The sequence below is a fragment of the Wyeomyia smithii genome, chromosome 1, assembly GCF_029784165.1.
Source record: "Wyeomyia smithii strain HCP4-BCI-WySm-NY-G18 chromosome 1, ASM2978416v1, whole genome shotgun sequence".
NCBI lineage: Eukaryota > Metazoa > Arthropoda > Insecta > Diptera > Culicidae > Wyeomyia > Wyeomyia smithii.
In genome coordinates this window covers 127829602-127855521 of record NC_073694.1, presented here as the reverse complement: position 1 = coordinate 127855521, position 25920 = coordinate 127829602, and the positions used below count along the sequence as shown (strand labels likewise).

At 35.7% G+C, this 25920-nt stretch overlaps 2 protein-coding genes and 1 long non-coding RNA gene across 6 annotated transcripts in view; 1 reads left to right on the top strand and 2 right to left on the bottom strand.

Moving 5' to 3' along the window:
* Window positions 1–1566: 1566 nt before the first annotated feature.
* LOC129729561 (uncharacterized) lies at window positions 1567–3487 on the bottom strand. 2 transcript variants are annotated; one of them, XR_008728695.1, is made up of 3 exons: window positions 2267–3463; window positions 1936–2209; window positions 1567–1851 (listed from the first exon to the last, which is right to left on the bottom strand). It is a non-coding gene; the product is annotated as an uncharacterized LOC129729561 (long non-coding RNA). The 2 variants fall into 2 exon arrangements; XR_008728696.1 differs by lacking the exon at window positions 1567–1851 and having other exon boundaries at window positions 1919–2209; window positions 2267–3487.
* A 13883-nt stretch (window positions 3488–17370) lies between these two features.
* LOC129722941 (uncharacterized) lies at window positions 17371–20806 on the bottom strand. 2 transcript variants are annotated; one of them, XM_055676825.1, is made up of 8 exons: window positions 20484–20806; window positions 20315–20424; window positions 20147–20260; window positions 19995–20087; window positions 19376–19651; window positions 18414–18767; window positions 17571–17742; window positions 17371–17506 (listed from the first exon to the last, which is right to left on the bottom strand). In XM_055676825.1, exons 1-8 carry the CDS (start codon window positions 20563–20565, stop codon window positions 17493–17495), a joined length of 1215 nt encoding a protein of 404 aa, XP_055532800.1. In that variant the 5' UTR covers window positions 20566–20806; the 3' UTR covers window positions 17371–17492. The 2 variants fall into 2 exon arrangements, with proteins under 2 accessions (XP_055532800.1, XP_055532793.1); XM_055676818.1 differs by having other exon boundaries at window positions 17440–17742.
* A 1903-nt stretch (window positions 20807–22709) lies between these two features.
* LOC129722931 (coatomer subunit beta) overlaps window positions 22710–25920 on the top strand; it is a 71654-nt gene continuing 68443 nt past the window's right edge. Inside the window, exons 1-3 of one of the 2 annotated variants that reach the window (XM_055676804.1) lie at window positions 22710–22856; window positions 23011–23164; window positions 23221–24733. In XM_055676804.1, the coding sequence (XP_055532779.1) occupies window positions 23077–23164; window positions 23221–24733 (1601 nt within the window). In that variant the 5' untranslated portion in view covers window positions 22710–22856; window positions 23011–23076. The remainder of the gene's footprint in view (window positions 22857–23010; window positions 23165–23220; window positions 24734–25920) is intronic. The other variant, XM_055676796.1, reaches the window with a different exon arrangement.

Below are 25920 nucleotides of genomic sequence, written 5' to 3'. Positions count from 1 at the left end.
GAGTGGAATATTGACATAAAAAAGGTATTATTTTTTCATAATAGTAAACGCTTCCAGTATAATGCCTCTTGTTTTTTAGATAAGTGTTCTGGTTACAGATGGTGGGGCCAACATGGTTGCTGCTGCCAACGAACTAGTTGGAAAAAAACACCACATGATTTGCTTCGATCACTCTCTCAGTCGAATGGTGACAGTGGCTATTGAAAAATCGAAACAGTTTGCAGATCTGTTGGCAAAAATACGTAACATAGTCACTTTCTTCAAGAGATCAACGAAAGCAGCGGATGATCTGAGAAGTTTACAGAAGAGTGGTGGCAAAACAGAAGGGGAAATCAGAAAATTAAAAAAAGTCGAACCAACCAGATGGACCAGCAACTTTGAAATGTTAGAAAGCTTTATTCGGTTGGCGGAGTTTGTTGGAGTTATCCTTTTAAGATACGCTCATGTTGAAATGCTATCTGGATCAGATATGACAGCAGCCATAGAAGGTCGCGATATTCTCCAGCCTGTAATGCATGCAATAACCGAGCTCGAAGCGGAGAAAATTTCTTTGGCGGGAAAAGTCATTCCTCTCATGAGTATGGTGAGAACGGTAAGTTTCGTTACCGTTGTCTTTGATAAAATTACAATTCACCCCAAATTTCAGATGTTGGAATCATTCGAACCTGAAAGCGAATGCGTAAAAGGATTTAGATCTGCACTTTTAGAGCAGTTTGATAGTCGTTTCGAGCACATCGCGTTTGTGGATGGAATCGCCATTGCCACCTTATTAGCCCCTGGGTTCAAGCACTCCACCTGAAACCGCTGACGTATGCAAGGGTTGTACAAGTGGTGTCGGACATGATGAGAGAGTCAGAGAAGAAAGAGCGAGGACAGTTAGCTTCAAATACTGAAAACACCAGCAGTCAATCGAAATCGAATCAAACTCATATCCAAAATATATGGGACATACATGATCGTATGGTAAATTTTATATACTATTTTGTTTTACATAAGGCATTAAATTAAAATTATATTCACAAGGTGGTGGAACAAACGGCACAACTGGAACCTGATCGACCAGGTGGAGTATCAGGCGAATTGAGAAATTTTCTTCACCAAAAAGTGATTCCCAGATCATCCGACCCACTCGAAGCATGGAGTGCGATTAAAAGCGAGTATCCGCATCTGCATCCAATTGCCAAAGACTTCCTTTCACGAATGGTGACGTCGGTTCCGGCAGAAAGGATGTTCTCACGGACTGGCAGGACTTGTGAAAACAGATATAGACTTAACGCTACAAGAATGGCTAAATTAACATTTCTAAGTTCGCTGCAAGACACAGATTGGTTCCTGGACACTTAATCAAAATTCCTTATCTGCTATCACCTTCGAATTAATGTAAATATTATAAACTCAAGTGGAGATAATCTTCCTTGAAAGAGAAGTAAGAAAAATATAAACTTAAGTGACTCTATTTTTTTGTTTCAATTAGTTTAATAATAATTTTACAATAAACATCTTACTAGAAAAAAATTCCGATAGACTAACAACTGATTGGCGACACTGGTCAAGTTGCAAAATCTAGAGAAAAAATGCGTTTGGAGCATCCGTTGCATATGCTTGTTTGTGGTCACCGTTGTGACTCTTCCATATTGCGATTTACAAACCTTCAGCCAAATCTATGCGAGTCGATGCCTCCAGGGCGCTGGTAAGATCGATGGAGGATGTCTGCGAGGTTTGCTGATTGATGCTTTTGGAACTGGTCGATGTTAGTTTATCACTTTTGTGGCGACCATCCGCGGGCGCACCCGGTTGTTTTTTTCTTGTCGGATAATTCGAACTTAAACTGGGTTACTGGTAACTGGCGGACTGCAAATTTTGATGGAGTATATATTGAAAATACAGTACAATTAAAAATTAATAAGCCCCAATGCGATCATAGTAAAAACATACTTTTTATTCCATATATTTCAAGTATCAATACAAACAAAAAATTTTCAAGTGAAGTTTTTCTCGGCCATGAAGGAATCATAACGTTTGGCATACAACTTTTGAAAATGTTCCTGCCACAGGAACTGCCTATGATTATTTCATCATCCTGGATGAATCCGAAACAATCCGCACTGCGAGTAGCCTATTCGCCCGCGACAAGAAACTCAGTCTTCATCATACCGGAAGTATTGGAATGGTTCCGAACGAAGATAACTGTTGGCAGATGTAACAGGTTCTACAACAAATATTATTTTATTTAATGGAGTGTTGTTTTTTGAAATACATTACGTACGGTTAGGAGATACGATTCTTGATGGATGATCATTACCGCCTTGCAGAGGACTCTTTCCCCATTTCTCTGACGACAGTTTAATTTCCGGATTGTCTTTGTTATCTGCGATGTTGATTTTGACGATTGACCTATGCACGAACCATTTCAATTCCAGCTAGTTACCCGCTATAATATGATTTGTTTTTGAGCTAGTAGAATGTTTCAGTTTTGATACCTGGTTGGTCGGCCCTCATACAACCAATCTTGACTCACTACCATTTTGCGGGTTGCGACATATGTAGCGATTTTGTTACAGATACCGTGCTGGTATTACAAACATAATTCACGCTGTGCCATCGAACGATCCACTTTTTCGTAGCCGCACAGAGAGTTGATGACTTTTTGTTTTTTGCAGATAAAATCATAACTTCTTCACTTTCGTTTAATCTTGGACTGCTAATTGATTGAATCATCACCATGCTATCTACAAATGGTTGCATTCGTCGTTCGGTTCGTTTCTGCATCCTTCTTGTCTGTAGAAGCTATCATTTATGCCGCCAGCAGTGCTACCCCCAACAAACGAATGACAGATTTTGTCAGCATCAAAATAAATTATCGTGTCTTGAGTCCAGCTTTATTTTAATATTCCTCATACGACTTAATTTTTTAATTTTATTGAATCACTCCAGCGATGTTTCACCAATAGCATTTAGCAGCCTTTTGCCATTTCTTTTTACAATTTAATGAATTTAACTAGCACTTCACAGCCATTTTCTACCGATTTAGCAGCAAGTCCTGCGTTTGATTTTAGATCCCGAGATAAAGGTTATTACTAACTGACTTTTAATGTGATTTTTTGTCGATCAACGACAGCTACAAACATGAAAAACAGACCAAAACTACTGTTTATGTGACATATGTATAAAGTTATGTTCTAGTCAGAGATGCCAGAACTATTTCGGGTAAATCCATAGATTCTACGGATTTACTTTTCGGTAAAATTTCGAAAAAGAGCGAAAATGTATGTCAATAATCAAACGACGGAAGTACATAATTTCTGTGTCACTAACTACTAACAACCATATTTTCAAATGGGATTGAATCGTGGGAAAAGTCGCTTTAAATTCATTATTGTGGCGCCAGCACTAAATTAAAGTTCGGAAGTCGGACTTCCGACTTCCGAACTTTCTTCCGACTTTACAAACACATAGAATAAATGCGTGTTCACGGTGTTCACACAACATGAACTGCGGGAATGATTTCAATGCATTTGTTTTTGTAAGCCGTAGTGACAGCGCAGTGGCGGCTGAGATGGTTGCAGTGTTGCGAGAACAACAAAAATAAACATCGGAAGTGAGCCTGACTGCCAGATCATCAGCGACGATTTGATCATTTTTATCAATAATACACAATATATATTTTTATATTCATAGGGATAGCAACTTAAAAAATCCGTGGATTTCCGTATATATTTCCAAAAATACGTAGATTTTTGTAGATATTTTGAAAAATCCGTAAATTTTGTCTGCGGATCCGTGTATCCGTAGAAGTGAAACAAATACGTAGATCTACGAGGAAATCCGTAGGTCTGGCAAGCCTGGTTCTAGTAGAGTATCGGGTATCGATACTGGCAGTATCGATACTCAACCCCCGATTTTTCACGCATATCGATACATCTAGGTTTCGTGTATCGATACCGCAGTATCGATATTTTATGCAGTATCGCTCAATGCTACTATGAACTTGCCATCTGTAGGCCGTTGGGTGAACTAAAGCATATCCACTCGGAAAAATATCATCACTCAAAATATTTTTCACATTATTGTTACGTGAAATTTCCTGTACTTATTCATTTTCTGTCATTTTGCATTATTTATGTGACAAACATAACATCTACGTGAAAATCACATGCATACTATCTTTTATCACGTAGTATCTACGTGAACTTGGAAACGTCAAACAGAATGTCATAGAAGAAGTATCGCGTGAACTCTCTATGTGAAAATACACAGAAATCAAAATGGCGAAGCTGTTGTCTAACTCAGTCTCTGACAATAAAATAGAATTTCTCGACGGCTTGCCAATAAGTTAGCTTTCGAAAAACCGTACGAATTTGACATCGAGCCTTGAGCTTACAGGTTTCACACAGATTTAGTTCACAGGTCGAGGAGTTTCCTATACATAAACAGTTGCAGCTTACAATAGTTATCGCCGGCAAATGTAATATTTGTCTGTTTTTATGTCATTTGATTCATTTACGAATCGGCGATTTTGCATGGCCGTGCGATTTTTCAAGCAACATATTTCTATAATTTCTAAAAACTATTTGCCGTCTTTCAAGAATTGGGGAAACAAAATTTGGAAATTTTACGTTGTATCAAACGTAGTAGCTAGCAGATAATCGAATGCTTTCCAATTTACCGGTAGTTGAATTCTACGTGAAATTCACATAAAATGCATATGTCTGCTGTATAAGATTCATAGGATAAATCATCTCACCAGATCATGATGAACTCAAATGACAATCACGTAGAATCTACGTGAAAATGACAGTGGAAAATATTCACATAACTTTCCCGGTAATTATGACGTGAAAATTATTTTAAGTGATGGTACTCCTTATCATTTCAGTAGTGAGCTTGACCAGATTCTCACACTCAGCAAAATAGCATGTTACTTTCAATCAGATTTGTACGGCGGTTTTCAATCGACTTTACAATATAATTTAGATGATTTGCAATTTCAATTTATTATAACAACACTGCAAAGAAACCTCGCGTAATTTTACAAATTAGCATGAGTCACAAAATGTAAACATCTCATAGATACTCTCATCGAACTGTCGAAGGTAACGAAAGCTTCACATTCACTTCAATTATTTTAACATTGTTTATGTTGTACTTGACGTTCGTGAATTTTGACGGAATTAGTTATGCTACACTCAAAATATTTTTCATGTTATGATTACCGGAAAAGTTATGTGAATATTTTCCACTGTCATTTTCACGTAGATTTTACGTGATTGTCATTTGAGTTCATCATGATCTGGTGAGATGATTTATCCTGTGAATATTATTCAGTAGACATATGCGTTTCATGTGATTTTCACGTAGAATTTAACTACCGGCAAAGTGAAAAGCATTTGATTAACGGATAGCTTTTGCGTTTTATAAAACGTTTTAATTTCGATTTTGGTTTCCCAAATTCTTAAGAGAGAAATTAGATTTCAGAATTTTTTGAAATATGTTGCTAGATAAATCGCACGGGCATGCAAAATTTCCAATTCGAAAATGGATTGAACGACATAAAAACTGACAAATATTAAGACATTCACCGTCGATAATTACTGTTAGCTGCTACTGTTTATATTCAGGTAACTCCTGGATCTTTGAACTGAATCCGTACAAAATCTGTAAGCTAAAGATTCCATGTCGAATTATGGTTTTTCTAAATCTCACTCATTGGCAAGCCATCGATGAAATCAATTTAATGTTCAGAGACCGAATTACACAACAGCTTCGCCATTTTGATTCTTGTATATTTTCGCACGGAGAGTTCGTTCTGTTTGACGTTGCCAAGTTCACGTAGATACTACGTGATAAAGCATAGTATGCATGTGATTTTCACGTAGATGTTATGTTTGACACATAAATCATGAAAACTGACAGAAAATGAATAAGTACAGGAAATTTCACGTAACAATAACGTGAAAAATATTTTGAGTGTATGCTTTGCTACTCGTTGTAAGTGAATTTTGAGGATATTAAGAGACGTATATAACAACGATTTTCAACGCAGTAATGTAAAACCTTAGTCAAATAGCGTTTAGCGGTATTCACCAAAATAAATATTGTAGCGTTTTTAAATAGAACTTAAAAGGTTGAATGAAAATTTCCAAATTTGATTTTCTCAGTTCTTTGCAAATATTAAATCGATTTAAACATTCAAGCAAGGAATAATGAAATTGATAATGAATGAGATCACAAACAATAATCTGCAACGGAAGCTACAAACCGAATAGGAGAACATTCTATACAGCATTATTTGACGGCTGAGGCAGAATTATTAACCCAATCAGTTCCGCAAAGGGATTAAAGCTGTATAGTGGTTCTCAATCGACTATTAAAATTGGTACAAACAACAAATGAGTTATGCTAATGATGACTAGAGCAAGATACCTGACTTCATACATTTTGCTAGCAACACCTTTATAACGGTGCCATCTGATGACCTTAGAACTGTGATTATTAGCAAAATCGATTTATCATGCTCAATCTGTCGGATGAAAACGAAAACAAGATGGCAATACCGTATAAGGGTATTGAAAATTAGGTGACAGGACCATACAATGATATTGAAAAACATGCTTCACCTTTCACCACTTTGTCGTCATCACCAAATTAACAGTATACAAATTAGTTAAATTTCTGTTCACGCGCAGCGAAACTCGTGCCCGCTGCATACTGCAAGAGTAACGTATTGTGTACTAGTCATCTTTGGTTATGCTTTAAAACATATTGTTGAAACGACTATGAACGATGAGTCATACTATCATCAAAATAAATAATTCATATCATGGTCATCTCATACATTGACATTATTTTAGTCCTGTTTTAATAAATTATTATTATTATCTAGACCATATAGATTAGTCTGTTAAAAATACCGCACTAATCTGACCAAGCCTAAAGAGATAGAAATTACCTTAATATTTTTCTGTGTGTGCTAATTAAATGTAGTTTACCCAACCGCCATCATACTCGGAGGGGCGCCACATTTTTGTTGCCCGTATTGTTGGTTGAGTTGGATATCTATGTTTCAATAATCTAAGATGGAAGTCATCATTTAGTTAAAATCAGATACCTTGAATCAACAATATCAATATCAAAAACTCCATACAAATTTTTACCCAAAATTAAGTATTCGCATTTTACTAAGCTGTTGCGTTGTTTTCACCAATTGTTTTGCGTTTTGTTTACCTTAACCAATGAAAACATTCAGGTTTACGTAAATTTACGTTGTTTTTACGTGTTCACTTGGTAATATTTTCTTTGTGTGTATATGCTACATGCGTAAGTACCCAAGTAACAATTATTGTTGCCTAAGCATTTATTCGATCACTTTTATTAGGCTACGGTTGAATCACATACTTAGACATACGTAACACTGCCAGGGCTGGTAGCAGGTCTCTTTTTAGAGACTTGGTATCTATTTCAAAGCTAGTCTCTAAAAAGTCTCTTTTTTCAACGAAAGTTCTCTGAAGCAGCGATGCCAGATTGGAAGACATGTCTTGAAATGGAAGACATTTAACCTGCGGTGAAGACATATTTGTTTGTGAAGACAAATGGAAGACATTCAAAAATATTAAGACATTAGAAAATATGTGATATGACCCGCGTTTTGCAGAGGTGGTGACCTGGGAGGGAGAAACGAATACTACACTCAAAACAGAGAACACGCACATGCGTCTTTTCTGATAGCGTGTAATTATCTTCTTGCTGAAACACATGCATGACTCAAACTAAGTTTTTAGAAACATCAGGAATACTAAATGTGCGAATTTTACGGACTAATTTTTCGAGTCTCCGTTTTTTTTCCAATTTGCCATTGTATAAAAGTTTCTTCAGAGTTTTGAGTTCGACCGTGATGAAATGTGTTCGAAATTGTAACCAACGCCTTAAATCCAAAGAAACGCAAGTTTAATAATCGCAGTACGCTAGCATGATTGTTACACACTCAATCAGATAATAAATGTTCGGTAATTATTATTACAATTTCGATCGGTAAGTTTGAGAAAATACAGAGTAGTTTGTAAAATTGATATAACTTTACATATTTTCTGTATTCAGCAAATGATTTTACTGAATACTGCTATATTTTCTACTGAACTGTTCGGTAAATTAAACTTCTACCGAATATTGGTAAAAAACTACTGGACCAACTATAGAGCTGTCAATTTTTTTCTATTCGTCGTTCTCGTTCTGGTTGTCAAGTCATATTCTCGGTTCCGTTTGAACATTGAAGTTCCCACGAAAAAATGGAGGACTTTCTCCAACAACTTCAGCTAAAAGATGATCGCATAGTACAAATTTTTCGTAAGTATATAATAACAAAATTTGTAAATATTTTAGGCATCAAACCATTACATAATTTGCCTCTACTTCCGAGCATCTGTTGCATGCTACGTAAATAGTTTACACCACCACCCGGAAGATCTTCGGCTTTGAAACTATGAGCACAACTGGCATGAAGGTTGATTGATTTTCACCCTGACAAATTCGGTGCGGCGAGCGTCGATATTTGATTTTTTTTTTATTTTTAATAGGTAAAATTTTTTATAATATTTGAATAAAAATATTTTTTTTATCAAAACAATGTTACATCATATTTCTGGTTTACTTAAATAATTAAAAGTGAACAAATAACAAATATCACAGATCTTTCGGTATTGTCTTACACAACTTACAGATTTGATCGGGTTTTGGCAACTAATTGCATTTGCCGTTTTCACAAATTAGGTCGGTAATAATGACAGAAAGCAACAAAAATTTGATTACTGATCGATCGGTTGTGGTTTATATTACCGAACGTTTTACCGAGCGCTCAGCTGTTGAAAAGTCGGTGGAAAAAAGACGAATTCGGTGATTTAATATAATGATATAATAGTGTGTACTTAAAGATTATGAAATTTATAATTTTACGTCAAAACCAGAGGCGACTCGTCCATAGGTGCAACCTGTGCAATGCACACGGGGTACGCCTGACAAAAAATATATTCCAAACGCAAATTTAATATTATATTTTATTGATTTTAAGTTTCGCTCTCAAACAGCAACAAATACAATGACTTGTGTGATAACACGGACATGATTGAAATTACTTCCTCCAACTGCGATTTTCTGAATTTGTAGTTGAACAGGCAGGTTCAAAAGCCACGAGTCACCCCTGGTCAAAACAAACCAAAATATTTTGTAAAATGACAATGACAGTCTTTGTAAAACTGTTTGCGATGAATATATTTTCGAGCAACGCGATACCGTTCTGTTATAACAATACTCATTGCAAAAAAATGCTTTTCTTTTCCTTGGTTCAAATTGACAGTCAATGACAGCTCATTCTGGTTCATTTTGACACTCACACAGCTTCGTATCCGTTTCTCCCTCCCAGGTGGTGACCTTTTTTTTTGCTCGACAGTTTTTGATTTGCCGGTAACTTTTTCAGTCTTTGGTCAGTCCTAACGGGCCATCTCGGGTTGGAAGACATGTGAAGACATTTTTTATTAGAACGTGAAGACATTTGGAAAAATGTCCTGGCATCCCTGCTCTAAAGTCTCTTTTTTCTTCTAAAATGGTCTCTCTTTCACCTAAAAGTCTCTCTTTTGATTTCTCGTTCAAATTATCAGACGAGGTTGGAAGGATTATCTGTTGCTACAGGAAATGACATCACAAAAAAGGACGCCCGACAGAATTCAAGAAAATATCCACAAAAAGAAAGGCTCTCTCATCCCAAGCTATTTTTTCGAAGCGACCAAAAAGTAGTTGCCAGTGTGCGAGAAGTACGTTGTTTTTATGTGATGCGGAAGCAAATCCCAGGTACATTCCGTTTCAAAATTTAACCTTGTGTTTTTATTTGACATGGATTTCGTAGCCCAGCGTTATATTGTACAATGCAATTGCGCAGTTAGCACTACGACACGGCCTCGAGACCAGCTGGGAGCCTTTTATTATGCAAATCCGGAAACTAAACATTCGAACAATTTAAAAATGCAGTAGTAATCATACGACCAAAGTAATAATTTACAGGGTGGCCACTCTCTCCAGCTTCATTTGTTGAACCATTTCTGAAAAAACATCAACTTAAAAATTTGTGAGCCAATTGGCTTGATCCTCTCTGTTATAGAAAACCTGGTTGTTGGTTTCAACCAAAATAGACAGCGGTTTAGTAGCTAGACCTGCGAAATCTAGCTTAATTAGCCAGATAAGCATAATGAAAAAGCGAAAAATCAGAACTTGATTTTGAGTGGTCATCCTGTTATACGTTTGTATTGGCTTTTTAAGGCAATCATTTTATATACTAAAATTTACAAGCCTTTTTCACAAATCTATAGATTTTCTTTGCGTCCTATTCTAAATTTCATCTTCATAAATTTTCTTTATGGTCACTTTTTTGGTCTCTTTTCGGTTCTTTTTTGGTCTCTTTTCTCAGTCATTTGGTCTCTAAAGTTCCTATTTTTGAGTCACTCAGTCGCTACCAGCTCTGCACTGGCGATTTTTTTGGTACTCTGTGCCCCACAACACCCGGTATCAACACAAGTTTGAACTGCACGACAAAAATGAACAAAAATGAATTTTCTTCATCGCGGCTATACTCGAGCCCATAACAGAATCCCTTAAGAAACTGTCAAAAAGTTGCAGGGCTGCGCAGGTACACAACCTCCATAAACTACTCAAACAGAGGTTTTTTACAAAGGTTGGTACTTTCGAGTAGTTCATTTTGTACCAACTTTTTTGGAAAATTTCTTCCTGAGTGTTACGTATGTCTTATGTATGTGGTTGAACAATAACCGAAATGTAAAATAAAAAAACTTCTGTTCAATGGTTGTTCAGTTAAATTTGGAGAAATTATCCGACACACAGTTGTTTAGGAGCGGCGAAAAGGGTTTTGAACAACAACAGTAGAATATTGTATTCAACACTTGTTAAACCAGCGTTGAACAGATGCACCGGTAAACATTTATTAGGCTGCTGTTCTGTATGTGTACGACCTGTCGAATAAAATATTTATTATTCATCTGTTAAACCCGAGCCTTTGGCATCCCTATACCGAGTAACAGTGAATGACAATGAACTCATGTCCTGGGCTCAAATTAATTTGTGCCCACTGTTAGCAGTAAGATAAAGATGTATGAAAAGAAGCGGTGATATGCTATCTCGTTTACACATATGTTGAGATGTTAGCCCTTGAAACATGGCGTGGTGCCAAAGGGGTGGTTAAACCATTGCTCGACTGTTGTAACGCTCTAGTTAAACGCGTGTTTAAAAATAGTGTTTGCTATTTCGTGTTTGTTTCGCGCATTGGAACATACTTATGCAGCTTACGCGCTGAATAACAGTGTGGAAAAAACGTTTAATCGACATTAATTCAACTCTTTTAGTACAGACGAAATGCAAAAATAAACTTTGATTTTTTTATTATAATAATTATTATTAGCTTTATTAGTTTTTTTTTTATCTTGTGGAAATACTATGGGTAAATTTTTAATTGCTATTGGAAGACAACACACACACACATACCACCCTTTCCTTTTTTTTTGGTTGGGTTCCTCTGATGAGATTCTAACTTACGATCCATTGCTTGGTAGTCATCGGTGAATGCATGTGAGCTAATCTGTAATATGACGAGTGCTGCGTTTAAAGTCAATATGCCTCTAAACGTTTTGGTCAAATGAATGTTGAACAAGCATTTTATGACTGCTGGAATATGAGCTTCTTGCATGCACCTCTAAATAAAGCGTACCGGTTGATTTGACATAACCATGGTTTGCAAGAAGCAACCGTGGCATGCAAGAAGCTTTGATACCATACGATGCCTGTTTAACATTTATTAGATCAGAATGAGAATGTTCAGAATGTTCAATACGATGCCTGTTCAACATTTATTAGATCAGAATGTTTAGAAGCATATTAACTTTAAACACAGCAAACGTCATATTACAGATTAGCTCACATGCATTAATCGATGACTGCCAAGCAAAGGATCGCAAGTTTGAATCTCAACGCAACCCAAAAAATTAAAAAAAACTCACTCATGTCATTTCCACAAGTAAAAAACTAATAAATCTCAAAATAATAATTAACACTAAAAAAATAATTATGATAAAAAAATCGATCTTTATTTTTGTAGTTTGTTTGTGCTAGAAGAGCTGACTCGATGTCGATTAAAAGTTTTTTCACGCTGCTACACTACACTGTTTGCTGCATAAGCATGTTCTAATGCGCGAAACAAATGCTTGCAAACATTATTGTTAATAAAGACTCATTTAACAAGAGCATTTCAACAGTCGAGCAACGAATTAACAGATGTTTAATACTATTTTATTCGACAGGTCGTTTAACAAGTGTTGAATGAAATATTCTGCTGTTGTTGTACAAAACTCTCTTCGCCGTTTCTAAGCAACTGTGTATCGGATAATTTCTGCAAATTTAACTGAACAACCATTGAACAGAAGTTTTTTTTTTCCATTTCGGTTTTTGTTCAACTGTATCCTAATAATAGTGATCCAATAATTGTAAAATGCTGTAAATGATTTGAAAGTACAAGTTGTTGAATCTATTAGTGGTTTAAAAAAAGGTTAATATTGCAATAAACCAATCATACAAACGCGTTCAGAATGATGCTGCATAAAACCGGTGATCTAGCGTTCACGTCTATAAGAGCTAATAGATTGCTCATTGAAATACTTCCAACGCATGTATGCAGCATTGAACAACACGTGCAGAATAATAGTTGCTTGGTTGCCGTTTGAAACATTCCTATAGCTTTTATTAGGCGAGAACGCCACTGATGAATGGGGACCTTTAAAGCGCTTCAACGAGTTGTTTATTCAGCGCCGGCCGCCGGCTGCTTCTGCACTGCTTTTATTTTACATTTGCTATTATAGAGGCTTCCAAATTGTTACTTGAGTAATTCAAGCAAAATCTTTTTCGGGTTTCAAGTAGAGATCCTCAGAGGGAGAGATAAGCGATGAAAAAACCGCTGATTTGGCAACTACACTGAAAAAACTGGGCACGCTCCATCCAAGTGTTCCATCAATCGGATATGAAAATGACTCTGCATTGTTATTTGTAGAGTTTCTTTCATCGAATTCAATCATTTTTCACTTTCGTTTCAAGTTGTCGCACACATCAACTTACATCCATGAGCCGTACTCCACTTACGTATGATTCCAACATCCCTTTCAGGTGAATTGCACTTGAATCTGCCCCACTGTTTCATCACAGTGATTATCATGTGCGAAACACTTTCATTTACGTATGATTCCAACATCCCTTTCAAGTGAATTGCACTTGAATCTGTCCCACTGTTTCATAACAGTGATTATCACGTGCGAAACACTTTCAGTTGATTTGTTTTGTTTTTAAATGTCAACGAGTGTCATACGGCTCAGAAGTTTGAGGATTTTCCAGACTACATCTGTAAATTTTTGGAAGGTAAGTGATTTATGTCACGTAAAAGAATCGAATTCTAATCTCATTTCGTCCTTCCTGCACAAGATCACAGAGATTTTGATGAAAACATCTTTACGCTAAAGGCAAGTATTTGTTTACTAAAACATCAATTATTTAAATTAAACTAATTTAAATCTTTGTTTGCTTTAAAGGCTTCTCCAATAGAAAAGGATAGTTTATATTTGGTGATGAATTTTTATAGTGAAATTTTAATTTTATAAATAAAAAATATTATATGCAATCATATCCATGTAAAACTGTTTTAATTTTAAAATCGAATAAAAATCATTCGAAGCTCAGTAAACATTCTTTTGAGATTCAAAATCCAAACACTTTATGTCTATATGTAATAACACCAGAATTGAAAGTGTTTTCCTTTTGAAAATGAGGTGTTGCACGATGAATAATTCTTAAGTGTTTTGCATATGAATTCTATATGTTTTGACCAGTACACGGAAACAAATCGACACGTCATGTTAAAGTGTTTTACACTTAAATTTGCACTACTGGATGAAGCACGTAAGATTCATGTGCAAAACACTGCAGATTCATCTGTCGCCTATCGCCGCATTTGAAACAGAAAAACACTTTCGATTCGTTTGCTATCACTTTGCAATACAATGATTGTATCTTGAATCTCAAATAAACTTCTGTTTCATTTGAAAAGGATTTTCTTTCGGTTTTTGAATGATAATAATGTGAAATGCGAATAATTTTATGGAATGTTTGTTTATTGATTAGATAGAAAATCAAATTTATTATAACCATACTTTTCAGAAACGCATAATTACAAGATGTAAACAGTCAAAAAAACAGAAAGAGTGAGTTATTTAACAGTAGTACAAGATAAGAACTTTACTTTCACTCGTTATATTTGCATCTTGCAGTTAGGCCTTTTGAAAAGTGCGTGGTACAAGTATAGGTTTTATAATTGTTAAATATAATTCTATAACCTAAAATGGATCTATGAACCTTATGCATATAAATTTCACGACAAATCAAACTAGATTGTAACAATTGATGATAGACTAGTTTAGCGTAGGTTACATGTATAAATATATTGCACTGAAACACAGCTTTGATTCAATTACATGTCTGAATCTTCGTATACAAAATTACACCTTTGCCTATAATATAATTGGTTATTTATAGAATGAATCATTATTGGTGGACCATCAAAATCGGAGAGAGCTGACATTTTAAAGACTGTGGAACACTTTACGGCTTCATGAGCTAAATAATGTTCATTAAAACTACCACATTGCCATAATTGACCTACTACAAAAAATAAATTGTTTGCCTTAAAAATCTCTACAATTTCGAAAAGCTCTGTTACCTCATTTTGTGTTATTGTTAAAAATGTTCCACTTTTATACCTTGTTCCATGTATTTTGCAATTGTATGAAGACTTCTAATGGTTTTCTATGCTCACATTCTCTGTTGTAACCAATTGAGAAAAATACGAACGAGATAATAAATCTATGTTATTAAACTTTTCAGTATCATCGAGCTTGAAAAAAACATTATTTAGGATATCATGGCTGAACTGAAGAGCAGCTTTAATAGACAAAGTGTAACAAATATTCCGTCTAGATGATGTTATATGTGCGTATTGTTTGAATATTCTATGCTTAGCCTCAAATCTGAAGCACATTAACTTGCATATTGGGCCGCTTTTTTCAATAACTCTACCATAATGAACAATGTGATGGTGCTTGGGTCGGAGTGTTTCTGCATTGAAATAGTTCAGGAAAAGAGCATGATGCTGCTTGGTCATTAGCTTTAGTTGATTTACATCAGTTGTTTTAAAGGATGGAAGAAGAAGGAGTTCTACTAAGTTTATTAGGCATTTAACGTATCCCCATATGGGTTCATCAATGGGTACAAATGGTCCAGCAATGAATGTGAAGAAATGGCATAATGATCGCATTTCTGCTGCTGTTGTTCTTAGTTTGAAAGTTTTTGATTTACTCTCATATTCGATATCCGGCATTCTATCTAAAGAATCATCTAATGATTGTTTGGCAATAATTCTTCTTCGAGTGTTAAATTGATCGAGCGAAAAATACTTTTTTGTTTGGATTAAATGCTTCAGAATGTTTTGAAAACCAAATTTACAAATACCATTGCTGAAAACATCATGCATGGCATCCACGGATAAATTTTCTGTAATGGAAAATGATGGCAGATTACTGAACTCATATTTTCCTTTGATTCCCGTATCTTTTTGATTCGCACAACATACATCTTCATTGTAATTCTTATTGTTTCTCAAATCATTCTCAAATTCTTCTGTATCATACTGCAATACTTGTTTAGGACGTTTGCAAAAACGGCAATAGTATGTTGCACCAAAACCTCCGCATAACATCAACATACTGTGTACGCCGAGGTTGTCTCCCTGAACTAACACTACTGGAAACCGTACTAAAATCTTTTCATTTTTTATGTTCAATAAAATACCTTCTTCTTCTACTAGCTTAAATTTTTCTATAACTTTTCTTATCATAACGTTAATGCCAACTGAATTTACATCTGTTTTTTTCATCATACCAGCAACTAAAATATTACACAACCGTGAAGGAAATATTTCGGGGAGTACGAGACATTGAAAATACATTCCACATATCGAATGCCTCTTATTGTGAGACGATAGATTGTCGTTGATTTCAAACTCGTCGCTATAAAATGCCAGCGGTAGAACATGATCACCCACATACTTTGATTTTATGCGACTCCACGTACTGCCATTAACGTAGTTCCTTATTCTTTCAGAATTCTCCAACTCTTGAACGTAAGCAATAGTTTGTTCAAACACGTTAGGTGTTTCAAAAAATGATTTTAATTGAAATTGAATATCCATTAAAACAACATGAGGCTGGTTTTGTTCTACACTAAGCAAATACTCCGGTTCAAAACTAACAGTTTCAACAAGTTTAGTTCCTTTTGTAATAATTACTGTGGGAGGATGGTACAAATTTCTCAGTTGTAAATGTTTGAAAAACTTATGATCAGTATTTATAAAATCGAAAACTGAACTTATTTTCACGAGATAAGTTTCAAATTTATATTGGTTTTCAGCGTTATCTGATTGAATGGGGAGTTCATTTATCTTATTAGCAATTTGCGAGTATAATACTTGAGCTTCTTGTTGAATGGTTCTTATATCGTGTCTAGTTAAGTTGTTCTTATTGTGTAATTTGAGAGTGAAGTTGACTGATGCTGTATCAATATTTTGTAATGATTGGTCGAAATTTGGATTTATTTTTAGAGATTCATTCTCATAAATCATGGATTCTGCTTTCCATGTTGATGCTACATCTTGTTTTCTCTCACTACTTATTGATGATCCTTCATGGGGAAAATCTTGAATATTCAATTTTTTGTGGTTTGTTACATGGCGTTTAAATCTATAAAAATTAATAAATATCGATATACATTTTGGATAACTACAACGAAAACGGTACCGATTCGGTACTTTATGAACGATAGTAAGATGTTGAATGTACGAATTTGGTGAAGGAAACCTGTCGGGACAGCCATCGATACAACAAACAAACATTTTAGTGATTTAGTTCGCGATTCGCTGTCGTTTCAAGGTAATTTTCCAACTTTTACACGGTTGCGTAGCGTTCTTTTACAGCTAATTCATAAATATACCGCGTTATGAACACCCAAATTAGCTTCGAAATTTTAGAGTGTTTGACACCAAGAATTGTACATAATTTCACATACACATCAACAGCACGTTGAGCAGATGGTAGACTGTAGAAAACGTCCTCGTATTGTACCCTGTAAACACCGGTTAAACGAGTAGGTGAACCAAAAAAAATTAGTTTTGGAGCTTTCGGCAAATTTAGGTCATGGTATTTATCGTAAACAGCTTGTAGCTTGAATGTGGCGTCTTCGTCAGATTCGGCGAACACAATTGTATCTTCTCGACCATTTATCACTGTAGGTCTGAAATTAGATGACACTTTTTGTGGTTGAAGTACACAATTTAATAAAAGTAGTAGTGCTCAAATTCGCGAATCTGAAATATTTGGGAAAAATTTGCTTTGGGAGTTTGAATCTCAGTGAAAAACACATATACGTACCTTGTGAAGCATCTACATCGTTCAAAATATTTATCAAATCCAATGAAGGTTCATCTACTGTTCGATGAGTAATGTAGGCTCCAGCAAGACGGAGGACATGCTTCCACTTGGAATTCAGATCTGTACTTTCACAGTTGGGGGAAAGTTCCATGTGTCGAAAATCAATGTCGATCTACAAACAAATATTAGTAAAAAGGAGATAGAGTGGTTATCAAACAGCATTGAAAGTAATCTAGCAGCATTGTCGGAATTTTTCAAATTCAAATTTTTGAAAACGATTGAAAATTTCTGCATTTTTCCAAAATATCTCTAACATTCGTGTACTCAAAAATATTTAACATAAATCATTCAAATATTTAACATAAATCATTCAAATCATTCATGACTTATCAACACGGTTATTTTGATTTCCAGAACCTGAGTCCCGTTTTCATAAATTATATTATGCATTTAGTTGAAAATTGGAATTGTCGACCAGCGACAACCGATTTGTGTCTCATACCGTACATTATACCTAACGTCGGAAGTAGTGCGCTGCATAGCGCATCTGATGTACTATACAGCGCACTACTTCCGACGCACCGTGTTTCCAAATCGAGAAACGGACGGCAAACCTATTTTTTCAAGTCCTATCTTATCCATATATTCTAGAAAGTTGCATCGTTTACTGCTAAAATTGGACAAAATGCGACTCAATTGTTTAGAACACTGCATTTGTTTAGTGCGCGTTGACAAAACAAATTATTATCATTCAACAAAAAACCCTGCACCTTATATTCCTCTATAGTAATCCAAAAAGCAAATGTGAACTGATACAAAAAATAATTAAATAAAACAGCTTACCAATTGATAACCATATTCACAGCGTATAAATTTCCAAAGGTTACCCTTACGCAGGTTATCTTTACAGTGGCACTTTGCTAGATAATCTTTACGCTTCAAAAAGCTGGCCTTCCACTTATCTAAAACCGTGGACCACGGACCATCATTCAACTTCAACCAGTTTTCAGATTCTTCTATACTTGTGTCGTTTGCGCTCCTTTTTTCGCAGTAGACTCCAGTATCTTTATTTATTTCTGCTTGCTTTTCGTCATCCAGTTTTCGTTTGCGGCATTGAGTTCTGATTGTATTTATTTTGTTGTAAATTTTTCCACCTGGGTTTTTTTTATCGCCGCCTTTCGGTAAATAGTAATCGTTCTACGAAATAGATTAAAAATATCAATTGAAAATTTGTAATTTTTTTGGAAACTATCATTTAGAGGTATCCTATAGCTTATCTTTTTATCATTAACCTATTAAAATTGTTTAATATTGCAGTTTGAAAGCAATCGGTCAAATTTTATTCTTTATGTAACTGTTCATAGACTAACAAGTAGATCTTATTGGGGATTCTGTTCAAAGGGTAGTCTGCACTTTGTTCTTAATTTGTCAGTTTGTTATCTGTGCTTGTATTTTTGCCTATGTAGCGCAGATCGCTATAAGCGCAGATAACAGTCATCCAAGCTATGTAAAAAATCAAACGGTTTTTGTCAAGTCGCAACAAGTAGTATGGTGACGCTGCAATCACTATATGATTAATGTTTTTTCAGTCGATAAAATAAATTCAAAATAAACGAAATTTGTAAACGCGATCATGTTTTATGCAGCGATAGACAGAGAAAACTTCAAAACTAATGGTGCGTATACACTCGATTTTTACACATAGATTCCGGTTGTTTTTGTTGTAGCTTGGAGATCTGTTATCTGTGACATAAGGGTATGAAAATAGTAAAAATAAATATCCGAACGGTTACAGTTTCAGTTACCTGACGTTCGTTTTTGAATAGCAGAACAATCGATTTAGCATACTTTGCTAGGTCTTCTTCTCGTGTTTTATTTTTCCTGGACAAGTGCCACTCCGCGACAATCCCGGCCAGTTCTAATTTTCGTCGCTCTGATAAGCACCCTTTTGCACCAAGCTCTAAGATTTCGTTGCCAATAATGTTTTTTTTTAACAAATCTTCCAAAATATTGGGTGTTAGCTCAGAATCAAATTGCGGGTTTGACTCGTTTGTCGAAACTTCCTTTTCGGTCGATGATGCCTGTAATCAAATTCGGATTTGAACCCAGGTTAATAAACAAATTCGCTATAAAATAGAATCAGCCCATTCATCCCGGTTCGCACGAAGTTGCACAAGTTAATTCATTATTACTGTGGTTGTTCACACTTTGCAATGGCACGATTGAGTGGATTAGGCATGATAGACAATCGGCTAGAAACGTACACCTACATTAATGAATGCGAAGTAGTTTCGGCTTTCGATCGAACGCAACGGTATCCTTGAGTACGTCATCAAAATCAAACTCCATCGAATCTGACTCGATTGAAAGTTTGATTTGAAGTAAATGTTCCACATATAGAACATATAAAAACAAATTACTCACGTAGATCACAGATATATTTCCGGTAGAATTGCTTCGATTTTGCCTTGACACAACGTTATCTCTAACAGGCTGAGCATCAGGTACCAACAACTCCTAAAATATCACAAAATATTAATTAAATCAATGTTTGAATTTCTGAAATTAAATTTTACCTCTTGCGTAAATTCCCAATCCTGCAGAATTGAGCTCGCACAGGCTGGTGAATCCAAAGTGGAATTGTCCCTGTCCAAATTTTCTCGCGAAGCCAGGGGTAAATCCTCATCGGGCTGTGAACAAAACATATTATTAGCAATATTTTTGTTTTAAAACTTTAGGTATACCTTTATCGAAATTATCGTTTCGTTGCCCTCTTGCTGAACAAGCGTCACCAAGTTAGATTTGATTAGAAGTTGTAAAATTGCCGTTGGATCGCTTTCATTTACTTCCGAATCTAAAAAAACGATTTGATTCAATTATAATAAAAAAAAAAACATTTAGGTATGTACTTACTTTGTAAAAACTTTCGTATATAATCCGGGAATCCAGCAACATCTACAATAGAACGCGACCCGCTGCTGTGTTTACTCGCCATTTTTTCTTCGTTTAATACAGCTGCCACTTGACTTACAAAAACCAAACAGATGACTCGAATGTGTTTGGCACATGAAAATCACTACAATGAAACCTTAGGGCATATTCAAGTGTATTCCACTTGAAAGAGATGTGCAAATATTACGTTATTCATGAGTGCTTCAAAAATTTTAGAGCATGTGCAGCATCACTTTAATTGATAGTGATTTTCTATTTATTTTCATAAAATAACTTTATCCAATCCGTGTGCAGCGCTATTTTGAAATCTATGTGTCGAATCTCTTGGATAAATCGTGCCGATTCATATCAGTGTAGGGCGAATTCAAGTGCAAAACACTTTATAATGTCGTGTCGATTTCTTTCAGTGTAGGTTTCACATATCAGAGGTGCCAGATCTCTTCTCAAAGCGCAATGTTCACTAACTTTTTTATTCGGCTCGTATAACTGATGGTGACGGTGGAAGTCCTGAGAATAATAAAGTGCATCACAAAAACCGTGAAGGTGTTAAATTTTATGTTTATGTTTAATTTTATCACGGGAATGGCATCGCTGTCAGCTACCATACATTTGACGCGTTACCAACATCACTGGCACTGGCACCCGAAAAATGGGCAGTTCACCCTTATCTTATGTTGATTCGGGCAAACCGGCTAAATGTTGACTGCAATTATTGATAGCATATCAGACAGTTTTGAGCAATTTCTTAAGGTTTTCACATGGTATGTGATATTCTAAGTGATATTTAGTACATTTATTGTGTCCCAAAGCAAAGTGAAGCAAACTGTGACAGCAGAAAAAGTAGTTTTGGGACAAACGGTACAGAAATAGATGTTCGTAACGCTTGAAGGCTACCATACCATTCCCTTGAATTTTATATACTTTCATCATTATTCTGTAGACCATACAAAGGGTTTGTGAACCACCAGTTAAAAATCACTGTGATGAAGCAACTTTGGAGCATTCTCAAATCATGTTTAAAACATGAAAACGTGTAAAAATAAATATATTCTTTATTGAACCTTTTTGCAATACCTTTCAATGTGTTACCTTTCTTCTTCGTTTGGCTCGAATTTTGACATGTTCGTTTGGCTCACAACACTCTCTTCGCATATCTCTCCCTTTGAGTATTGCTAGTTTCAAGCGTTTCAAGCAGTTGCATTCAGAGTTGCCAATGAATTTTTCGATTTAACTGGAAAAAGACTGAAGAAAAAACTGGAAAAAACTGGATTCCAAATAAATTGAAAAAAGCAAAAAAATGTTTGTGAGAGTGCTTTTCTGTTATGGGGACTGAATCCAGTGTCAGTTTTTTATTCAGCAACTAAAGAGATAACTCTTCGCAAAAAATTACTCATTTTAATCAGAACTGTTTTGTTTCGGGCTTACATTTTGGTTAAATTATGGACTGAACAAAATTTCTCTAATAGCAGCAAAATTTAAAAATTACGCAATCAATCTATCTCAAAATTAAGGAAACAGAGCAACATTTTCTTCCGTTACATCAGTGAAGTTTAAACAGACCGATGTCATGACAACTATTTCCTGAATTCCTGATATTTGCGTGCTTCTAAGTATATTGAATGCAGGGCTCTCCAGAACGTGTTAAAACATGTTTGAACGTGACCATTTATGTCCTACACAAAATCCATAAAACGTTCAAAACGAAACAGAGAGCCAGAGAAAAACGGCTTCTAGCAAAATGTATGGGGATGACGTTCGTGACAGGGATGTGAGTTAAAATTTCAATTATTTCTGACTTCGCTATCTTTTGGTATCTAATTCTTCTAACAATTTTTCAACTGCTACTTAAATAGAATTTTTTTTCATGGCCTGGTAAATTCTATTTGTTTGGTTTTATCTCAACCATGTCATGCAGTCTTTAATTTGACCGTGTTTCGTGCGAAAAGATAGAATACTGAAAATGGTGTTAAGAATTGTCAAAATAACTCATCAATCTGCAAAAATTACGTTTAAAAAATATTTCCGGAAATCAATCGCAGCTTCAGTGAATAAAAAACTGGATAAAACTGGCAAATATCTGAAAAAACTGGAAGATTTTGGGAATAAACTGTTTGACTGGATCACTTGAAAAAAACTGGAGAAATCCAGTTTAAACTGGAACATTGGCAACCCTAGTTGCATTCATTTTTTTATAAAATCTGGCATCTCTGCAAGTTTCTCATTTTATTACTACATTTCTGCAGCTTTTGTACACGTATTCGGTTACGGTGGTGCGACTAAATTTGAAGTTTGAATCGTATTTCCAGTGTATAGCAACTTGATTTTAGATATCATGTAAGCATTTATGATATTTGATTCACCTAATATGTAATAAAAAGAAATGACTGTTTTACAATTATTAATACCTGAGCAAACACTGCCAACATCGTAGATGGCTTTTAGAAGATTGATATTGCTTTTGATTCTTCCTCTTGGAATATTTTTCCAGTTCACTGTATACCTAGATTTAATTACAACTTGCAGAATTCTCTGGAGTGTATTGTAGAACAAAAGGATGCAACTTTCGGAAGGATCTTGTTACACTATCATCAATGCGCAAGAAACAGAACCGTACAATGAAATGCAACTTAAGTTGGATCTTGGTATAACCTGTCAATGTTCAATAATGTTTCATTTAAGAAATATTTTCTATTTTCAGAAAAGGGTGAGCTCAATGTTAAGATAGATACGCTTAAACGAGTTATTCAACTACTTTTAAACGGGGAACGATTGCCAAGTTTGCTAATGACTATAATCCGGTTTGTTCTACCTTTGCAAAATCACACAATTAAAAAGCTTTTGCTTATATATTGGGAAATTGTCCCGAAGACTTCTCCCGATGGAAAGCTTTTGCAAGAAATGATTCTGGTTTGTGATGCCTATCGAAAAGATCTCCAGCATCCAAATGAGTTTTTAAGAGGTTCTACACTGAGATTTTTGTGCAAACTAAAAGAGCCGGAACTGCTAGAGCCGTTGATGCCAGCCATCCGTGCGTGCTTAGAACATCGCCATTCATATGTTAGAAGAAATGCAGTGTTGGCTATATTTACAATTTACAAGAATTTTGAATGGCTGGTTCCAGATGGCCCCGAACAAATTGCGAATTTTCTAGACACTCAGCAGGACATGTCATGCAAACGGAATGCTTTTCTGATGCTCTTACATGCTGACCAGGAAAGAGCACTGAATTATCTTGCTTCCTGTTTAGACCAAGTTAGTAATTTTGGAGATATACTTCAACTCGTAATTGTGGAACTAATTTATAAAGTATGCCATGCTAATCCAGCTGAACGCTCACGTTTCATACGTTGTATTTATAATATGTTAAACTCCAACTCTAATGCAGTTCGCTACGAAGCCGCTGGTACGTTGGTTACTTTGTCAACTGCACCCACAGCCATTAAAGCTGCAGTTAGTTGCTATATTGAGTTGATCATTACCGAAAGCGATAATAATGTTAAGTTAATTGTTTTGGATCGCCTGATTGCACTGAAGGAGAATGAGCATATGGAGAGAGTTATGCAAGAATTAGTAATGGACATTCTACGGGTATTGACTGCTACCGATATCGAAGTTCGACGAAAAACATTGACATTGGCTATGGAGTTGATTTCATCCCGAAATATAAAGGATATGGTTTTGGTTCTAAAGAAGGAAGTATCTAAAACGCATAATGTTGAGCACGAAGATACCGGAAAATATCGTCAGTTGTTGGTACGAACCCTTCACAGTTGTTGCATTAAATTTCCCGATGTAGCTGTTACAGTTATACCAGTGCTTGTTGAGTTTTTGTCAGATTCAAATGAACTGGCCGCAGCAGATGTCCTGATTTTTGTACGCGAAGCCATTCAAAAGTTCCCCCATCTTCAACTACTTGTTATTGATAAAATATTGGAAGCATTTCCTGCTATTAAATCTTCGAAAATTCAGCGAGCTGCACTTTGGATCTTGGGCGAATACGCTACTTCATTGAAGGATATCTTGAATGTGATAGCTGTTATAAACCAAACCTTGGGCGAAGTTCCAATAGTAGAATCTGAACAACGTCGTCTCTCTGGTGACGAAAACGAGTCGGATGAGAATAAAACGCCAAACAACATTGCAGGTGGTGTACCAAATAAAGTAACATCTGATGGAACATATGCTACGCAAAGCGCATTCAGTGTTGCACCGTAAGTATTCACCATCATCTACCATGAATCTATTTGTTCTATCAGATTGTCATTAACTGTACACATTGATGGTTAGGGTGACTGCGAAAAGGGTCATGTCAAATTTCAAAAACCGACTACCGTAAGGCGCCCTAATCCTGCGCGGTTCTTAATTCTGCGCACTTCGTATTAAAATGTTAAAAAAATATCAATTAAAAGTAGATTTTCAAAAATGAAGTTTGGAAGAAATTTCCTATATATTAACTGTTAACTTTCTGCTTATGTTTCCTTTTTTACTAAACGGCATCAACATTTTGGTACGAAGTGCGCAGAAATAGGAGCCGCGCAGAATTAGGACGCCTCACGGTATATACATTTTGTTTATTGGCCCAAAAAAACATCTATGCGAAATTTCAGCTCGATAGGACATGATTTAGGGATGCCTCTACGTCGAAATCTGGTGGTTTAGTAGGAAAAATGCTCACATTTATTTGCCTATTTGATATTCTTTACTTGATGTACCACAAAGACGGTTCAACTAGTTTCCGTAAGGGTGGTGGCAGCTACGAAAACTATCAAATTTTTTGATATTTAAAGGAAAAGAGAAACCTAACATCTAAACCCTCCGTCATAAAAGCAAAGCAAAGCCTTAGTGTTACATTCCGATTCGGAACATGACCGCGACCTTTTTTTTTTTGCTCGTCACCTTCCAGAACGTTACCTCTAAATGTTTAAAGAAAAGAGGACCTCACAAACAAATTTGCCCCCGCCCCCCAGCGCCTTAATCCGGCCATGTTCGAAGCCAACTGGTACGTGTACAGGACAATTGCGGGGCTAGCGCTACGATCATTAATAGTCTCTCCCGAGTCAAGGTTCGATTATGTTTTCAGGGCTGGTAGCAGGTCTCTTTTTGGAGACTTGGTATCTATTTCAAGCTAGTCTCTAAAAAGTCTCTTTTTTCAACGAAAGGTCTCAAAAGTCTCTTTTTTCTTCTAAAATGGTCTCTTTTTCACCTAAAAGTCTCTTTTTTGATTTCTCGTTCAAATTATCAGACGAGGTTGGAAGGATTATCTGTTGCTACAGGAAATGACATCACAAAAAAAGGACGCCCGACAGAATTCAAGAAAATATCCATAAAAAGAAAGGCTCTCTCATCCCAAGCTATTTTTTCGAAGCGACCAAAAAGTAGTTGCCAGTGTGCTAGAAGT

What these genes read in the sequence shown, in the direction of transcription:
- LOC129722941 (XM_055676818.1), bottom strand. Translation starts at nt 20,565, where the DNA reads ATGGCGAGTAAACACAGCAGCGGGTCGCGTTCTATTGTAGATGTTGCT. An exon ending in TATTCAAAAACGAACGTCAG is followed by an intron (nt 18,768 to 19,375) that starts GTAACTGAAACT and finishes TCTATTTCGTAG; the next exon opens with AACGATTACTATTTACCGAA. An exon ending in GTGAATATGGTTATCAATTG is followed by an intron (nt 17,743 to 18,413) that starts GTAAGCTGTTTT and finishes ATTTGTTTGTAG; the next exon opens with ATCGACATTGATTTTCGACA.